Source organism: Monodelphis domestica, chromosome 1, assembly GCF_027887165.1.
Source record: "Monodelphis domestica isolate mMonDom1 chromosome 1, mMonDom1.pri, whole genome shotgun sequence".
Lineage (NCBI taxonomy): Eukaryota > Metazoa > Chordata > Mammalia > Didelphimorphia > Didelphidae > Monodelphis > Monodelphis domestica.
In genome coordinates, this window is record NC_077227.1 from 377,443,065 (window position 1) to 377,462,274 (window position 19,210).

Sequence of the window (19,210 nt, forward strand, 5' to 3'; positions counted from 1 at the left end):
AAAATAGATAGAGCACTCAATTTAAAGTAAGTAAGACCTGGGGTAAAATCCCAACTCAGACTTCTCTGGGCCCCTATTTTCTCACCTGCAAAATGAAGAAGTTGGACTGGATGGTCTGCAAGTCCTCTTTTAGCTCCAAATAGGATTGTTTTAGGATTATTTTGGCAGCTGTGTGAAGGATGAATTGGAGGGGATAGAAACTGAAAGCAGGAGATTGTCTCTATAGTCCAGTCCAAAGGCAATGAAGTCTTGAACTCATGCAGCAGCCATGTGAGCGAGAGAAGGGGATGCATAAAGGTGATAATGTAAACGGGGAATCTACAAGGCTTGTCAGCTCACTAGATATAAGGTGTGAAAGAGAAGGAAGGCTTGAAGAAGTTAAAGATCAGGTGCTGAAATGGTAGTTATCTCTGGACATCAGTGACTCAGACAAAGTTCAATTTCCATGAAATATAAGAGCTGGAAGTTGAATTGAGAGGGGTCCAAGGAAAAGAGCCTATAGAGGAGTAAGGGTGTAGTGCTACATGACATGTACCAGGAGCCAGAGAGTTAGAGGGAAGATGGAGATGGAATGGAAGCAAACAAAATAATGAGCAGTTTGGCAGGGGAGGAAGCCAGGAGCGTCTACTGAGATAAAGAAAGGAGAAAGCCAAGGAAGAAAGAGGACCGGTGCCATTTAGTAGATAGGAGGGAATGTGTTCCTTTTTGTCCCCATACTCACTGTGTTGCATCTCTAATTACCTCTCTCTTTCCACAGGTAATATTTGTATAGTCATTGGCTCGTAATGCAGAGAGAGGGAGGGAGGTCTATCTTCTTTATATGCCAGTGGACAATTTGTTTTTACATTTTTAGCAACACCTCTGACTCTGCTAGGAGAGACTGACAGAAAAATAATACTTTCAATATGCTTTTTTATTTATCTACATTCTGTCATGATATACTTTGATGTAAGTTTTTAATTTTGCTTCAGCTTTCAGCTGTTGTAGCAGTTACAGCTCAGGGTCAGCAGTGAGGTTAGCCACAGTAGCACAAAACAATTTCCTGTTCTCACAGCCCAGGTAACATTTGGATGAGGATTAAATTTTACCACATTTTCCAGTATCCCGAGCCTATTATTTCTAATGAGTTTTAAATTGCTTCTAGAACATGTATTTCAAAACTTAGTGTTGTAATCCATTCAGCCTGAGCAACTTAATAAAAGAACATTTCTTTTTTAAATTTTTGGTTAAAATGTTGCATGCGGTATAATAAATGTTATTACTTTTGAAACCCAGTCCTCAGTTTTAAGAACTGAATGTTTCTTATGTTCAATTTCCATTTGCCTAATTCTTTTCCTGCTACCCTCTGGGTACCAGCATCTTTGGTGACATCTGTTGGTTGAGGAGTGCATGGAAAGGAAAATTGTAATTCTCTTCATGAAACTGACTAGTGCAGACCTACCATTATTTCCTCCTTGGGAGTAGCCATGGGCCCTGATATAAGAAAATCCAATAAATGAAAATCCCAATTTACAGAACTATTATTAGAAATGATGATTTGCTGTACAAAACAATTTAAATCCAAGTTCCTTCATGTAGAGGTTTCCCCCTAGAGAATTCAAAGTGTATTCAATTCATCAAACATTAAGAAATTGTGCAGGACATCAGGGATACAAAAACAAAATGCTCCCTGTCCTCAAGTTTACCAAAAAAAAAAAATTGGTATATAAGTCTACAAAGTCATTTCTATTATATACCCATACTTGGGACTAAAAACAAAAGATTTATTTTCTTGCTGATATTTATTAACAAATTAACAAATTTTATTGCTCCAAATGCTACTTCAAGAATATAAAAATAACTCCAAATCTTAAACATTAGCAAGGAACCTTAATAACATCAAGTGCAACCCATATGTGATCAGAAATTTCACTGATCTACCTAGAACATAGCCTTCATTCGAAGGTTGTCTATCCTTTGCCTGAAGACCCCCAAAGATGAAGAGTACCTCCCACCAAAGCATATTCCACTTTGGAACTAATTGTTAGTGAATTGGCATGAATTGTTAATTTTCCTTATATTAGCACTAAATTTGCTTCTTCAAAACTTCTCCCTGTTGCTTGGAGTGCCAACTTCCTCTCTCCTATTTCCATTCCTTTCTCCAAGACCAAGTCAAACAGGTTTAATCCCTCTTCCACATAACAGTCCTTCAAAAACTTGCTATTCCACATAACAGTCCTTCAAAAACTTGAAGTAGTTATCATGTGACCAGGCTGTCTCTCCAGGTATACGTTCCTAGTTCCTTCAACCAGGCATCATGTGCCAGTATCTCAAGATTCTTTACCATCTTGGATTTCCTCCTCTGGCTGCTCTCTAAATCATTAACATTTCTTCAAAAATATGGCCTACAGAACTGAACACAGTGGGCCATGAGATAATCTCACCTTGCAGTCCATTAAGATGTCTGCATCTTTTTCAGATAAACTGCTCTCTAGCCAAGCAGACTTCATCTTGTGCTTGTATGATGATTTTTTTGAAACCAAGCTTAAGGTTTTACTTACCTACTAAACTCTTTGCTTTGTGTCATCTAAAAAATTGAATAGACATGACATCTATACCTGTAGCCAAGTCATCACTGAAAATATTAAAATAGTATGTTTTTTTAATTATCATTCTGGAAAATGGTTTGGAATTATGCTAAGAAACTGATTTAAGTGTCCATGCCCTTTGATCTACTGCCAAGCATACTCCAAAGAGGTAAAAGAAGGTTTTATATGCACAGAAATACTAATAGCAACACTTTTTACAGTAACATAGTAATGGAAACCAGTTAGATGCCCATCAATTGGAAAATAACCCAGTAAATTGTGGTTCACAAATGTATCTAGGTACAAGAAAGTGAAGAATTCAAAGAAGCATGGAAAATCTTAACTGATGCAAAGAGAAGTAAACAAACTAGAAAAAAATGATGTATCTAATATATAACAATGTAAATTGGAAGAGGAAAAAAAAACATTGAACATTGCAATTATAATAACCTACCTCGGCCTCAAAAAAGAAATGACAAAATATACTTCCCTCGTTTGCAGAGTCAGTCTGAGATTACCATCCCTTCTCTATCCATTTCTCATTTCAAGGAGCTCATGTTACAGTCCTGCCAACTGTACTAGTTGTTCTCAGCAAGGCCTGACAAGCTAGTCCTTCAGGGTTAGGTTTGACACTAAAACAAAATTAGATACTTGTCAGTCATTCAATGGTTGAAAGAACTACTTAGCCATAACCAATCACTAAACATTTACTAAGATTATGGATATGGAACACTGTATATATTGTAGGCACAGCCAATGTGTTAGTTTTGCTGAAAAAACTTTTTTTCCTTCCTTATTCTTTGATACAAGAAATGGCTCTCAGGGGAGGGCATGAAAAAGGGCTAATTTAATTTGGATGTTAAAGTCATATAAAACAAAATATATCATTTTTTAATGCTAAGCATCATGGGGCTAAGCAAAGATCCCTAGGGCTCTTCATTAGAAATAACTTTTCAGGTCATAATCAAACCATCAATGGCCTCTCTTTGGATTTAGCCATTTAGCCAGTGTTGAGGCTTTTAATATGGGCAGGATTTGACTAAAACCAGTCACCTAGTAGTTAGTGGAACAAAATGAAATATTCCTAGGTCATTCATCAATTAATGAAAAGGAAATTTGCATAACCAAAGCAGGAGAAGGATTTTCAATATAGATAGGCATTGAGGACACCTTGAGTTGATTTAGCTGAGCAAAATTACCTTGCCCACATTTGCCCATCATGATCCACCTGCCAGACCTCGGGGTCTTCCTGTCAGGTCCTTGTGACTGATTTGTATTCAATGGGGAGGACATCAACAATCTGAACCCATAGTCCCCCAGAGCCAACCAAGACTCAAGGCATGTCTTAGTACCTTTTGAGAAAATTTAATCTACCCTACATGGAAAGAAGGGTTAATATAATGCCCTTACCACATTCCACTCCAGGGTAATGTGGTCCTGAAGGTCTAGACCAGAGGTCCCCAAACTTTTTACACAGGGGGCCAGTTCACTGTCCCTCAGACTGTTGGAGGGCCCAAGTATAAAAGAAAAACTATGAACAAATCTGTATACGCTGTCTGGGATAGCAGAAGCTGCAGCGCTGGCTGTGATGGGCCTGCCACACCTTGCACAGGCCCATCACTGCCACCATTATACTGGGCAGCAGTATACACAGGGCGGAATCCCCTCCTCCAGATCACTGCTCACCATTGCGCAGCCACATAATCCTTTGTGCGGTGCCTCCTTCTCATTCAGTTATTCTCAGAATGAGGCGCCACGCAAAGGATTATGTCACTGGAAGTAGTACTATATGTGAGCAATGCCACACTTTGTGGCACTGCCACATTCAGTGCTCCTCTCACTGACCAATGAAAGAGGTGCCCCTTCCGGAAGTGTGGTGGGGGCTGGATAAATGGCCTCGGGGGGTCACAGTTTGGAGATCCCTGGCTAGACCTTCTACCACTAAACTGACTTCAGGTCAAACAATATAATAGTTCCTGCAGGAGTGACTGAATCTGAGAGAGTCCCAGAAAGGACTCAGTCTCAGGTCTAAACAATCAGATCCATATGGTGAGTGATAATAAATCTTTGAATTTCATAGTAGGTTTCTTCATGTAAAAAGGTGACCTCAAACAGGAGCAGCCCCAGGAACATCAGAGCTACCACAAAGGCACAGTCTTAAGTAGTAACTGACCTTCATTACAGGTCAGGGAGAATTGCCCCATGCTACCCCTTCCTCAGTCTTCTTTGGCCTACAAGCTAAGACCTCCTGTCTGTAGTGCAGGCCTCTACCCCATAAGAGACCTTAAAGAAACTACGCCCTTCTTCTTGCCATAAATAAACTCCCTCTCCCTGATGCCACCCCTGATCCTCTAAGTACTTCCTGTGGAGTTGTACCATGCTCACTGGGGATGAACTGGTAGCGCTGTGGAAAGGCCAGCTGGTCTTTTAAATTATACTAATAAATGTGCTATAAGACTGGCCTTCTGCCCAGCACACCCTGGTACCCACCCTTCTGCCACTGGACATTGACCTGTTGCACCTGCCTCACTTTCCTGCCCAGAGTCACAGTCTTTCATGGTCTCTGCCAGGCCTGACTCTCATCCACTGTGGCAGCTTGACATCTCCATACAGATTGCCATGAGCTTATATTCCATGAGCCACCTCTGCCCCAATCTTAAGAGACTCTTCCAGGCAAGGATGACATTGACTCTTTTTCCCATGCTTGAGCCACAGCCATTTCTACTAGCAATGGGAAATGCTCCTGGGGCCTGAGTTCAGGGCTCTTCAGGTGTCCCTTACTAAAAGGTCCAAAGAGAGAAAAAAATGACAGTTCACAGTTGGCAGGGTGAGTGGAAGCTTTTTAAACTGATGCAGCCCCTCTGCTTCTCCTCAACTAATTGAACAGGGTACAATTGGCACATTTGTTCATATTCCCAATCTAGAAATGTCTCCGGGCTACTAGGGAGAATTTAGTATTATCCTTTAAAGCATTGCACCAAAGTATAACTTCAAAATCCTTGTGGTAGAATTGAAGTCAGTCTCTCAAATTCCAACAAAACCCAAAACCTCAGATAGTTTCTTCAATACAATTGTTAGACTAAAATTCCTTGACCTGCCTAGTTTGCAATATCTCACTGTTGGGACCCCTCATGAAAAAAACTTCAGTGGTTGTCTAGGTTCATATACAATTATGTCATTGCTCTTTTACATGTTTTATTTAAAGACTGAGTACTACTACTTCAACTACATTCCCATTTCCAATTAATCCCATTAATATGACTCCCTTAAAGCTGAGAATGTCCTTTTTAAAAGGGGCCTTCCTCCACTAGCCATTCCCCCTAGGAAGATAATGACCATAGCCATACAAAGGAATATTTTCCCAGCAAAGGCTAAGTACTTGGATTTTTTTTCCCTTAATTTGTCCTTTTCTAATGAGGGGAACATTTCTCCATATCCTCCCCCAAATTCAGTCCCTCCAGGCTGCTTTGAAGGTAAAATAAATTATGAAGAGATCCCCCAGTAAAACTTTGAGGAGCTCAAATTTCTGCGCTAGAAGGCCAAAACATGTGTTTACTATAATTATCTTCAAGGTACACAAAGTATATTCACATTGTCTTCTTTTTACTAAATGGCCATAAGCAGTTTACTCTTTAGACTCTCAGGTATGAAGAATGTAACATGGTAAAAGCCACCTTTTTTAGCGACATCACCAAAAACACCACCAGAAGTAGAAAGGCAAGTCTGGGATAACCATCCTTTCAATAGCCATCTCTCATGCCAAAGAGCTCATTATGTTCCAGCCCTGCCCACTACATCAGTTGTTCTGGGCAAAGCCTGATTTTAGCTACTCCCTCAGTAGGGTTGAGTTCAACAGTGAAACAAAATGACACTTGAGGGTCATTTAGCGGTTGAAAAAACTATTTAACCACACCAATCACTAACATCTATTAAGTGCATACTTAAAATATTGTCTATGTAATATAATAATAATACCAGCAGCTAGGTAGCATAGAGGATAGAGTGCCAGGCCTGAAGTCAGGAAACATGTCTTTAAGTTCAAATCCAGCCTCAAAACTTGCTAGCTCTGTGACCCTGAGCAAGTTACTTAACTCTGTTGATCTCAATAAAATGAGCCAGACAAAATGGCAAACCTCTCCAATATTTTTGTCTAGAGTCAGACATGACTGAACAACAACAAAATTTCCCTAAAAGCTCTATGGCTAAATTTTGCTTGTTTCTACTCTGAAATTCCATCTCTTATTTTCAGTAATGTAAAAGTTTGTTTATGTGTAAAGTCTTTGTACCTCCAGCACTTAGCAAGAGCACTTTGATATTGTGATGGCCTTTTCTACATTACTGCCTCCCACATCTACTATATCTATTTCTGCTGGAAGTTTGCTGAAGCCAACCTCTCTCCTTCCTGTATAGATAAAAATAGTGCCATTACCTTAATAAAAATCACCATCACTTTTAATAATGAGGACTTCTTTGTGTTCTTGTAGTTTTAAATAACAAAAGCTTAGGTTTTATTCAGAAGGCTTGGAACCTTACTGCCTACTGAACTTGACTAAGACTCTTCACTTCCTCCATCTCCATTTTCTTTTCTTTAAGATGATGGAGTTAAAGTTGACTAATTCTAAAGTTCTGTCCATCCCTAACATTATGTGATTCACATCTTTCAATCCGAATCAGTCAACTAAGCAACAAGCATTTACAAAGTGACTGCTTTGAGCCAAGATGTGTGCCAGGTGTTTGGGATACAAAGACAAAGATAAATATAATCCCTGGCCTCTAGGAACTATGTATGGAAGGGGACAGCAAAGGCAAAATTCAAAGTAAATATGAGGTAATTTTCAAGAGGGATGCATGAGCAGCTAGAGAGAACAAGAGAGGTAACAAGGTGGAGACAGCTAGGTGGCTCAGTGAATTGAGAGCCAGGACAGGAGGTTCAAAAGTGGCCTCAGACATTTCCTAGCTGTGTGACCCTGGGCAAGTCACTTAACCCCCATTGCCTAGCCCTTACCATTCTTCTGCCTTAGAATCAAAACACAGTATTGATTTTAAGACAGAGGGTAAGGGTTTAATTTAAAAAAGGAGAGAGAGAAGCCACAAGTAAGAGGTGATTTTTGAACTGAGCTTTGAAGAAAAAGAAGGAATTCTAAAAGGGAAGAGGAAAGAGGGAAAGGAATCTAGACAACAGAACAACCTAGGCAAAGAAAAGGAATTAATAGTGAAGAACAGCAAGAAAAGTAATTTGGCTGGATTGGACAGGAGGACAGGAGTTTTACACACACACATACACACACACACACACACATAACAACTAGAAATATAGATTCGAGCCAAGTTGCTAAGGGCTTTAAATGCCAAACAAAAGATGTTGTATTATATCCTTGCAGTAATAGAGGGGAAGTCTGTAGAGTTTATTGGGCAGGGAATGACTTGGTCAAGCTTGTGTTTCATCCATTGTCTTATTTGATCCTCATCAAAACCTTGTGAGATATGAATAGAAGGCATTTAATTTTTTAATAATTTTTTCCAAGATGTTAGAAAACAAATGTCAAAAATTGCATTTACATGTACATGGGGAGGGGGGAAATAAAACATTACTGAAGGAAAAAATTGTAAATGAATGTTAAAAAATATCTTTCCCTTTTCATGCAATAATAATTTTTGACATTCATTTTTCAAAATTTTGAGTTCCAAATTCTCTCCCTCCCTCCCCACCTTTCCCTCAGCTGACAGTAAGCAATTTGATATATTGCCTTCATTTTATAGGTGAGGGAAAAATGAATTAACTTTGCCAAAACAAGATTCTAGTAAGTGACAGAGGTAGGCCCCAAGTCTTCTGGTGCCTCATCTGGTGATGACCAGAATATAGTCTGCTTCCATGACATCTATTTGTAATCTCACTAGGATATTCATCAAAGTAGCATGTGGTTAAATGTCTGGGCTGACTGAAATGCTTGTTTTTACTCCCGTAAGTTTCCGGATCTGTCAACCAAACACCAAATTCACTTTAGAATTTAAGAATTGGAAAAAGGAGGAGGTGAATTATAATGTGTTGATTTATGGCAGGGATCCCCAAATTTTTTACACAGGGGGCCAGTTCACTGTCCCTCAGATCATTGGAGGACAGGACTATAAAAAAAAACTATGAACAAATCCCTATGCACACCGCACATACCTTATTTTAAAGTAAAAAAGCAAAACAGGAACAAATACAATATTTAAAATAAAGAACAAGTAAATTTAAATCAACAAACTGACCAGTATTTCAATGGGAACTATGGGCCTGCTTTTGGCCCCCAAAAGACATGGGGTGTCTTATAAAACACCCTCTGTGGTAGTGGGGGGCTTCTCACAGTAGAGGCCCACTGCTGATGTCACAGGCCAGATCATCGCTATCTGTACACATTAGAGGTGGTGCTGGGCCTGTGACACTGTACACCACTTCCTGGGATAGTGGAGGCTGCATCGCTGGTTGTGATGGGCCTGTCACACCTTGCACAGGCCCAGCACTGCCACCACTATACCGGGCAGCAGTATACACAGTGTGGAATCCCCTCCCCCAGATCACCGCTCACCATGCTGATGTCTTCCATTGTGCAGCCACATAATCCTTTACGCAGTGCCTCATTCTCGTTCAGTTACTCTCAGAACAAGGCGCCATGCAAAAGATTGTCACCGGAAGTAGTGCTGTACATGAGTGACGATGACCTTTGCAGCACCACCACATACATGTGCTCCTCTTGATGACCACCAATGAAAGAGGTGCCTCTTCCAGAAGTGCAGTGGGGGCCGGATAAATGGCCTCAGGGGGCCACATGTGACCTGTGGACGGTAGTTTGGCATAGTTTGGGGACCCCTGCTTTATGGGCTAGAAAACAAAATTATTTGTTCTCCAAGTTGCAGCTTATGCAGAGTATTGCTATTCCTTTTTCTTATTTATATCAAAGCAAATTTTATTATACAATAGGCTCCATTTGAATTCACATTTTCTAACATTATTGCTTTCCTACCCAAATTTCTAAACCAAGTGGGTGTTTCTTAAGGTTCTATATACTTTGGAGGCAGCTAGGTAGCATGGTAGATAGAGCACTGCCTGGAGTCAGGAGGACCTATATTCAAATCTGGCCTCAGACACATCCTAGCTATATGGCCCTGGGCAAGTCAATTAGCCCTAGATGCCTAGCTCTTGCCATTCTTCTGTCTTAGAATCAATGCTTAGTATCCATTCCCAGAGAGATGTAAGGGTTTTTTTTTTTAAAGGTTCTATATACTTTGGGTACCTAAAGAAACCCAAAACAGTATCTCAACCTCTCACCTGTGTGATGGAATAGAAAGAGTATTGGGTTTCTGAAGCAGAGATCTTGGATTAGATCTCAGCCCTGCCACTTATTACCTGTAGAAACCTGGCCCAATCATTTGATATTTCTCCAACCCCCGGACTAACTTTCCTCATTTGTAAAATGAAGGAGTTGGTCTATATGGTCTCTAAGGTCCCTTTTGGCATTATGTTTTGCCTGTTAGTCCTTAGTCCTACTGTACCATAACCATAGTTCTGATTAGCAATAGCAAATAAATCTGAGCGGAGGCAGACATGGGCCCTGTCCAGCCAGAAATTACTCTGCTGATATCATTTTAAATAAGGCAAAATTAATAGGATCTGAAGGAAGGAGTTTTTGTACCCCAGCCCTGATTCCTTTCATTCTCACAGTCATAAGAACTCTTCCAATGTGAACCCATGGAATACCCCCTATAACTTTAACAGTATCTTTAGAGTATCCTAAAAGGAGGCTGCAATGGCCCCCAGTGCAGGGGAGATTCTGATATCACTTCCATAGAGTACTCTATCAGCCTCTGACTTTCCTCCTTAAAAGAAGCTGACAGAAAGGGAAAAGTTGTGACTTCGGTGGACAGATCAGAGATAGATCAGACAGAAGCCAACCCCACTGCCCATCATTTAACTTGTTTAAGATATTGACTTTAACAGTGACTGTTCCCTAGAGCTCTGTCTAGGACCATCTTCTCTTTTCCCTCTATAGTGTTTCAGTTAGTGGTTGCATCAGATTACAAATGACTAGAGTATTCAGTTATCTATATATTGATGATTCTAAGATCTCAACTCTGTCCAATCTTTAACTACCTATTGAACATCTCAAACTGGATGTCCCATAGACATCTTAAACTCAGAACATCAAAAACTGAACTCATCATCTGCGCATACAGCCCCATCCCCCTGGAAATCATCCCTGTCACCCTGGCTCACTACCAAGGTGTCATCTTTGATTCTGCCCCATGGCCAATCGCCAATCTGTAATCAAGTCTGGTGGATTTCACCTCTGCAACATCTCTTATCCCCACTGACATGGCCCCCATTTCATGCCTGAACAGATACCTTTGCTTTGGGTTGGCCTCAGGTCCCTCCCCCCACCTTCTATTTGGTGGTCAACCCCAGCCCTTTCCTACCTTTCCAATTTTCTTCTACCTTCCCTCCCCCTAAATTCTCTGTGAACCAGTGACACTGACCTCATTGTTCCTCCCATCATCCTGCTCTGGTCATTGTCACCCACTGTTTACTGTGTCTGGCTGCTCCCTCTCCTGGCTTTCTTGCCTTTCTTCAAGGATCATCTGAAATCCCACCTTCTGGGAGAAGCCTGTCCTGATGCCCCTTATGCTAGTGCCTTCCTTGAGTCATCTTCCTATATAAACCTTGTTTGTACATAGCACCCTGCCGTTTTCTTCCCAGTTAGGCTGTGTGGTTCTTAAGAGCAGGAACTCGCCTTTCACTCTCTTTGTGTCCCTGGCATGTAGCATAGCGCTTTGAATATGGTGTAGGTACTTAAGGAGTGTTTGTTGACTAACTAATGACTGCAGTCATAGCAGTAGAAGGTTTACCAAGTGCTTTCTTCACAAGAATCCTAGTTTATAAGTGTTCATGGAGGCAGTGGAGTGAGAAGAGCACTAGTCTTAGAGTCAGAAGATGCACTTGGCTTCCTGTGGCCTTTAATATAAAAAGAGACTTCTCTGTTGAGCTTTTAAAGCCCTTCACAGCTTGGCTTTATCCTGTCTCTTTCACTTCCCATATACTCCCTTCCTGCACTTTACAAGCCAGTCAATGTGGTCTTCTTTCCATTCCTCACCTACAGAACACCATGTTCCATCTTGATGCTTTTGTACTGGCCATACCTAGAATACAACCTCATCACCTCCACATCAAAGGAGCATCATCATCCTGAAACCTTTCCTGATCCCAGAACTGCTAGTACCTGGCCCAGCCAGCAAAGATGGTAGAGTTAGAGAAAGCACTGCAGCTCAGCTTTCCTCGCAACTCCTCCAGGAAATTTTTCAGAAGACTAAATAGTTATCAAAAAAATATAAAGAGAAACAAGTCATTTTTTTTCCCAGTCCAAGATCACAAATTCTGCTTACAGGCAATTGACGCCTGCAAGCCTATAGCTCTGTTGCTCTGACCTCACAGAGGAAGCATACATTCAGCCTCCAGATTCAGACCAGAGATAAGCCTATATTAAAGTCTAAAGACTGGGAAAATAGTAGAAAATATAAGATATCCCTTACCAAACAGCTAGTGCTATCCTTCTCTGTCTTGTATTCAACATCTTTTTTTTTAATTTTACATTTCTTCAGAGAATATCTACTCTGTATATAGTTATATGAAGCAGCAGCGTAAAGTGGATAAAGGGCTGACCTTAAGTTCAAGTCCTGTCTCTGGAAAATTCTAGCTCTGTGACCCTAGGCATGTCCCTAAACCTCTTAGTTCTCTAAACAACTCTCTAACACTCCTGAGTTGCAGAAAAGATGGCAGTTCATTAAAAGGCAGAACTTCCTCAGCCAAGTTCTCCACTCCCTGAACATTTATACTTCCTCAAAAAGCAGTTATTTCATTTTTTTGTATTTGTACCCCAAAACCGAGCAAAATGCTTGATACATAATATTCCACGCAGAGTGGGTGACTAATGTGTTAAGTGATTGTTTAAATCAATTCCAATCTAGCTGCATTGAAACCATTATCCTGGTTTGGAGTTTAAACTATACAGCAAGAGGGCAGAGTGGATAGAGAGTCTGACCTGGAGTCAAGAATACTTGAGTTCCCAGCCAGTCTCAGATACATCCTAGCTATATGACCGCTGCCTCAATTTCCTCAACTATAAAATGGAGGTAATAATAGCATGAACTTTGCAGGATTGTTGTGAGGATCACATAAGAAAATATTTATAAAACACACAGTGCTTGGCAGATAGTAAGTGCTATATAAATAATAGTAGTAACAGTAGTAGTAGTAGCAGCAGCAGCATTAGTAGTAGTAGTCATTGTAGTCATAGTAATAGGGCAGCTAGGTCTTGCAGTGGGAAGAATGCCAGGGCCTGGAGTCAGGAAGACTCATCTTCCTGAGTTCAAATGTGGCTTCCAACAGTTATTAGTTTTGTGACCTTGGGCACATCATTTAACCTCGGTTTACCTTAATCTACCAGGGAAGGAAATGTCAAACCACTCCAGTATATCTGCCAGTAAAACCACAAATGGGGTCACAAAAAGTCAAACATGACTGTAATGACTGAACAAAAAGTAGTGGTTGCTGTATTTTTCTGAAGCATCCCCTAGCCTACTCCAAAACCAAAACTTTTCCTGCCAAAAAAGGGGGGGGGGGGCAGGGGGTGGAGAGAGGAACTGGAAACCGCTCACATCAGAAGAAAGACATCTTTCTTTTCTACAAAAAGAATATCCAACTTAGTTCAAACCAAATGGAAACAGAAGAAGGCAGTGTGGTCTCTTGGAAAGAGCAGTGACTTTAGTCACAAGACCCAACTTCAAAACCTACTTTGATTACCCCCATCCAGTTTCATAGTATGAAATAACTTGATTAAATGTCCCCTAAGGGCTCTTCTAATTCTTGATGAATCTTTAGATTTCTATCCTAGAGATCTACAAAAAGATGCCCTGTTTCCATCTGCTTTTGTTGACTTTGGTGCACTACCATCTAGAGGTTTCTTGCTGGAGTTAGGGAGTGAAGGACTGGAGGAGGTTAGGGAAAAGGTGGAGAATCAAGTACTGCCATTATAGTCCATGCTGCATCATTATCATTTACAAGCAGAGCCACAGCAGCCTGAAATAGTGTACAAAGGAAAACAGTCTCAAAGATGCTTCATCTAAGAAAAAAAGAGAATACATTGGCAGTGTGATGTAGGAGGAATCAAGTACTGAATTTCCAGTCAGAAGACCCACCACTTCCTACCTTTATGGCAAGAGTCAAGACACTTAACCTCCCTGGGCCTCAGTTTCTTCTTCTAAAGTCCCATCTATCCCTTTATCGTGCCAGCCTAGAGTGCATTATTACCACATCATTTCATATTAGTATGCACAAGGTTCCCATAACTTTCTTTTCAATTCAATGTAGTTTAATTTTAATTTTAGATATACTTCTGTTTTTGAGGTGGCAGAGAAATTTTTTAAACAGTGCTAAGAAAATATTTCTGAATTCATAAAAAAGAACCCTCTTGGGTTATTACCTAGCCAAGCACAAATCCTTGCCATCACTCATCTTAGAAACAGAAAGTGTACATCATCTGCAATGGGGATAAACTAGATGCCTTTCCAATAAGATCAGGAGTAAAACAAGGATGCCCATTATCACCTCTATTATTTAATATTGTACTAGAAACACTATCAGTAGCAATTAGAGAAGAAAAAGAAATTGAAGGTATTAAAATTGGCAATGAGGAGACCAAGCTATCACTCTTTGCAGATGATATGATGGTTTACTTAAGGAATCCTAGAGAATCAACCAAAAAGTTACTCGAAATAATCAACAACGTTAGCAAAATTGCAGGTTACAAAATAAACCCGCATAAGTCATCAGCATTTCTATATATATCTCTAACCCATTTCAGCAGCAAGAATTAGAGAGCGAAATACCATTCAAAATCACCTTAGACAATATAAAATACTTAGGAATCTATCTGCCAAGACAAACACAGGAACTATATGAACACAACTACAAAACACGTTCCACACAGCTAAAACTAGATCTAAACAATTGGAAAAACATTGATTGTTCATGGGTGGGACGAGCTAACATAATAAAAATGACAATCCTACCCAAATTAATTTACTTATTTAGTGCCATACCCATTGAACTACCAAAAAACTTCTTTACTGAATTAGAAAAAAACATAACTAAGTTCATTTGGAAGAACAAAAGATCAAGGATATCCAAGGAAATCATGAAAAAAAATGCAAAGGAAGGAGGACTTGCAGTCCCAGATCTCAAACTCTACTATAAAGCAGTGGTTATCAAAACAATTTGGTACTGGCTAAGAGACAGAAAGGAGGATCACTGGAATAGACTTGGCGTAAATGATCTCAGCAAGACAGTTTATGACAAACCCAAAGACCCCAGCTTTTGGGACAAAAATCCATTATTTGATAAAAACTGCTGGGAAAATTGGAAGACAGTGTGGGAGAGATTAGGTTTGGATCAACACCTCACACCCTACACCAAGATAAATTCAGAATGGGTGAATGACTTGAACATAAAGAAGGAAACTATAAGTAAATTAGGTGAACACAGAATAGTATACATGTCAGACCTTTGGGAAGGGAAAGATTTTAAAACCAAGCAAGACTTAGAAAGAGTCACAAAATGTAAAATAAATAATTTTGACTACATCAAATTAAAAAGTTTTTGTACAAACAAAACCAATGTAACTAAAATCAGAAGGGTAGCAACAAATTGGGAAAATCTTCATAAAAACCTCTGACAAAGGTTTAATTACTCAAATTTACAAAGAGCTAAATCAATTGTACAAAAAATCAAGCCATTCTCCAATTGATAAATGGGCAAGGGACATGAACAGGCAGTTCTCAGATAAAGAAATCAAAACTATTAATAAGGTCATGAAAAAGTGCTCTACATCTCTTATAATCAGAGAGATGCAAATCAAAACAACTCTGAGGTATCACCTCACACCTAGCAGGTTGGCTAACATGACAGCAAGTAATGAATGCTGGAGGGGATGTGGCAAAGTCAGGACACTAATTCATTGCTGGTGGAGTTGTGAATTAATCCAACCATTCTGGAGGGCAATTTGGAACTATGCCCAAAGGGTGATAAAAGACTGTCTGCCCTTTGATCCAGCCATAGCACTGCTGGGTCTGTACCCCAAAGAGATAATAAGGAAAAAGACTTGTACAAGAATATTCATAGCTGCACTCTTTGTGGTGGCCAAAAATTGGAAAATGAGGGGATGCCCTTCAATTGGGGAATGGCTGAACAAATGGTGGTATATGTTGGTGATGGAATACTATTGTACTAAAAGGAATAATAAAGTGGAGGAATTCCATGGAGACTGGAACAACCTCCAGGAAGTGATGCAGAGTGAAAGGAGCAGAACCAGGAGAACATTGTACACAGAGACTGATACATTGTGGTACAATCGAAGGTGATGGACTTCTCCATTAGTGGCAATGCAATGTCCCTGAACAATCTGCAGGGATCTAAAAAACACTATCTACAAGCAGAGGATAAACTGTGGGAGTAAAAACACCGATGAAAAGCAACTACTTGACTACAGGGGTGGAGGGGATATGACTGAGGAGAGACTCTAAATGAACACTCTAATGCAAATACCAACAACATGGAAATGGGTTCGAATCAAGAACACATGTGATACCAGTGGAATCGCGCGTCGGCTGTGGCGGGGGGGGGGGGGGCAAAGAAAAGAAAATGATCTTTGTTTCCAATGAATAATGTTTGGAAATGACCAAATAAAAATTAAAAAAAGAAAAAAAAAAGAAACAGAAAGTGTTTGTTGTGAATGGTATCACCACTACAGAGAAAATATTGAGGTCCTTATGTAGAGTTCTCTGTATTTTGATGGTCAGTGTTGTATTTGAGTACAGTGATAATAAACAGTCATCCCTTGAGATCCCCAGCAGAAAAAAAATCAAGAACAAGGTAATTTAGCACTCTGCTATGGGTTTACTTCTGCATTTGGAATATCTCAAACTAAGTTTCATTTTGCCCTTTGCTTTTTGGATTATTATTACACTGGTGCTCCTAGGGCTCATTGCATTTTCCAGGTAATCCATCCTTAATTGTTTTTAATTGCATCCAAATGGACAGCTCTTGGAACAATAAGGATGAACCGTTAAAATTAGCAGTGAAATGAAAATGTTAAATGACATGCCCCTGTAACTACCTTGATTTGCATCTACTTATGTCAGTTTCTCTCTCTTCTTTTTCCCTAAAACAGGTAATCAGATCCTGTCCCTTAGGAACCTCTCAAAAGATCAGATTTATCCAATGAAACTCAAGGGCATTTCCATCTGCTATTCTGCTCTCAAGTCTGCCTTATGTGGAAATTATGTCAGCTTTGGAGTCTTCAAGTTGTATGGGGACGACCATTTTGACAACGTACTCCAGGCCTTTGTCAAAATGCTGCTTTCAGTGTCCCATAGTGACTTGCTGGTAAGCAATCATTCATCGTGGGAGTCTTTGTGTGAAATATGAAATAACACCACCACAGGCTTAGAATTGTTATGATGAGGCCAAGGGAGCTAGAACAGTGCCAAAATATTTTATATTTTCAATCAAGTTACCTGATTTATCTTATATAATTTGGAATGTTGGAGTTACTCTGTATATTTTAAAAATTATTCTGGAAATATGCAAATATCTCCTTGTGACAAATTGAACATCCAGAATGCCCCTAGTTCAGCAGCAAGAAAAAGCATAATTAGCAATTCAGATTAATTGCTTGACAACTATACCTGTAATTATGTGGTTTTCAGCTCAGCCTTTAAGTAAAGCACTGTTTGGGTATCAGAGAGCTCTGACTTCCAAAAACTGTGTGCTTTCTGGGGTAGAAAATTTGAGATTAGACCTGGTCCTGCAAAATTCTTCCCTCTCCCGTTTTGCTTCTCCTACTCCATTCAAATCACACTGAAGAGAAAAGAGCACTAGACTATGACCTCAGTTTTAAGCTCAAGTCTGGCCCTCACTAGCAATATGACCTCTGGGCAAATCACTTCCTCTCTCTTAACCAGAATCTCCTATTTCCTCAGCTCTAAAGTATAAGGGTTGGAGTAGATGGTCTCTGAGCCCCTCTCTAGCTCTGTGATTCTATTTGGGAACCTGATTGATGGGCACTCCCAAAGTGCACAAAGGGCTCTTTTGCCTTCTGGACCTACATGCTTCAGCCACCCACATTAAGGCTGGGAACTCGGGAGGCTTCCTACCATTTTGTCTATAGGAGAACTGACCCCACTGGCCTCAGTCAGGCTCATTCTCCATGTCATCCTCTGACTTTCTGACTTAGCCTCCCTATGTATATTTTAGTGACTGTGCTTTATATTAATAAATCTTGGGGGTACTTAGCAAAGACCACCTGAAAATTAGAATCTTCAGTATGATCTGTCAGGGAATGAATGAATTGCCTCAGTCCTAATGAAAATGGGGGCTACTTTATTCCAACTCCCTCCCCATCATTGCTCTCCAGTAAAGCAACAGATTTTATTCTATTAAGTGTTCTAGCACCAAATGCCCATTGTTTCCTGATAAGCTCACAGTTGAAGTTGGTAGAGTGGCAATCTACCCCTCGTTATCTGTGAACATGTTTGGTGTTATTAGAGAATTGCATGTGAGAGCGGAGTTCTCTTAAGAACTTATCCGTGATAGCAAGTTGAGTGCCAAGCCACTTACTTACCAACTTTAGGTTCAGTTTGATTTATAGGCACTATATGAGCACAGCCAATCAAGTCAACCAAGTATTTGTTATATTCCTGCTATGTGCCAGCCACTGTGCTGGGCTCTTGAGTAGACAAGTACAAGATAAAGACAAACCCTTCTCACGTGAGGCTCTTATGATAATGGGAAAGACAACAAATGCATATTCAACATAGATAATGTATACATTATAAATACAAACTGAATAAATATCCATGTGGACAAATTAGTTAAATACATGGTAACCCCCTGGGGAGGGGGTGCACTAACCAAAGATCCAATTTTAGCAATGGCAATCCATGCAATAGCTAAAAATTGGCATGCCCTAGGAAATAGGCCTTTTAATTACCTCAATCTGGATAAAGTGTTTCTGAATGTGAATCTTTTAAAAATAACAGTAATTTGGAAAAACAGCCGTTGTTTACTTAACAGAGATTCAACCTACATTGAAGCACTCAGAACATAATAGGCAGAAAGTGAGATTACATATTGCATGGCTGGTTTCATAAATAAAGGTTTCTAGAGATCAGAGACTACTACTAAAAATCCTTTAAATACTGAATTGGGACTTATTAAGTCATTATTCTGTATATTTATTGACCTCTCATTTAAACAGTCTTGTGATTTCCTACATTATAAACTACCATTTTTACTGGACTGTAGCATGTTTTCATTTTTCTTACCTGTGGCTTGTCATTGTTTGTTTCAGCAATATCGGAAATTGAGCCAGTCTTATTACCCTCTCCTGGAATGTCTCACACAGGACCACATGAGTTTCATCACTAATTTAGAGCCTCAGGTGCTCATGTATTTACTCACGTCTATCTCTGAGGGACTAACTGCTCTTGGTAAGGATCACACAGAACTCTTGTTTTTGGATGAAATATGTAATTGCAGCTGGTTAATATATATG

At 39.9% G+C, this 19,210-nt stretch overlaps 1 protein-coding gene across 4 annotated transcripts in view; it reads left to right on the forward strand.

Moving 5' to 3' along the window:
• Positions 1 to 19,210, forward strand: part of RANBP17 (RAN binding protein 17) — a 379,980-nt gene that overhangs the window by 321,577 nt on the left and 39,193 nt on the right. For all 4 annotated transcript variants that reach the window (XM_001370363.4, XM_056811572.1, XM_007474002.3 and 1 more), the window contains 2 exons: positions 16,826 to 17,040; positions 19,007 to 19,145. In XM_001370363.4, coding sequence (XP_001370400.1) covers positions 16,826 to 17,040; positions 19,007 to 19,145 — 354 coding nt within the window. The remainder of the gene's footprint in view (positions 1 to 16,825; positions 17,041 to 19,006; positions 19,146 to 19,210) is intronic.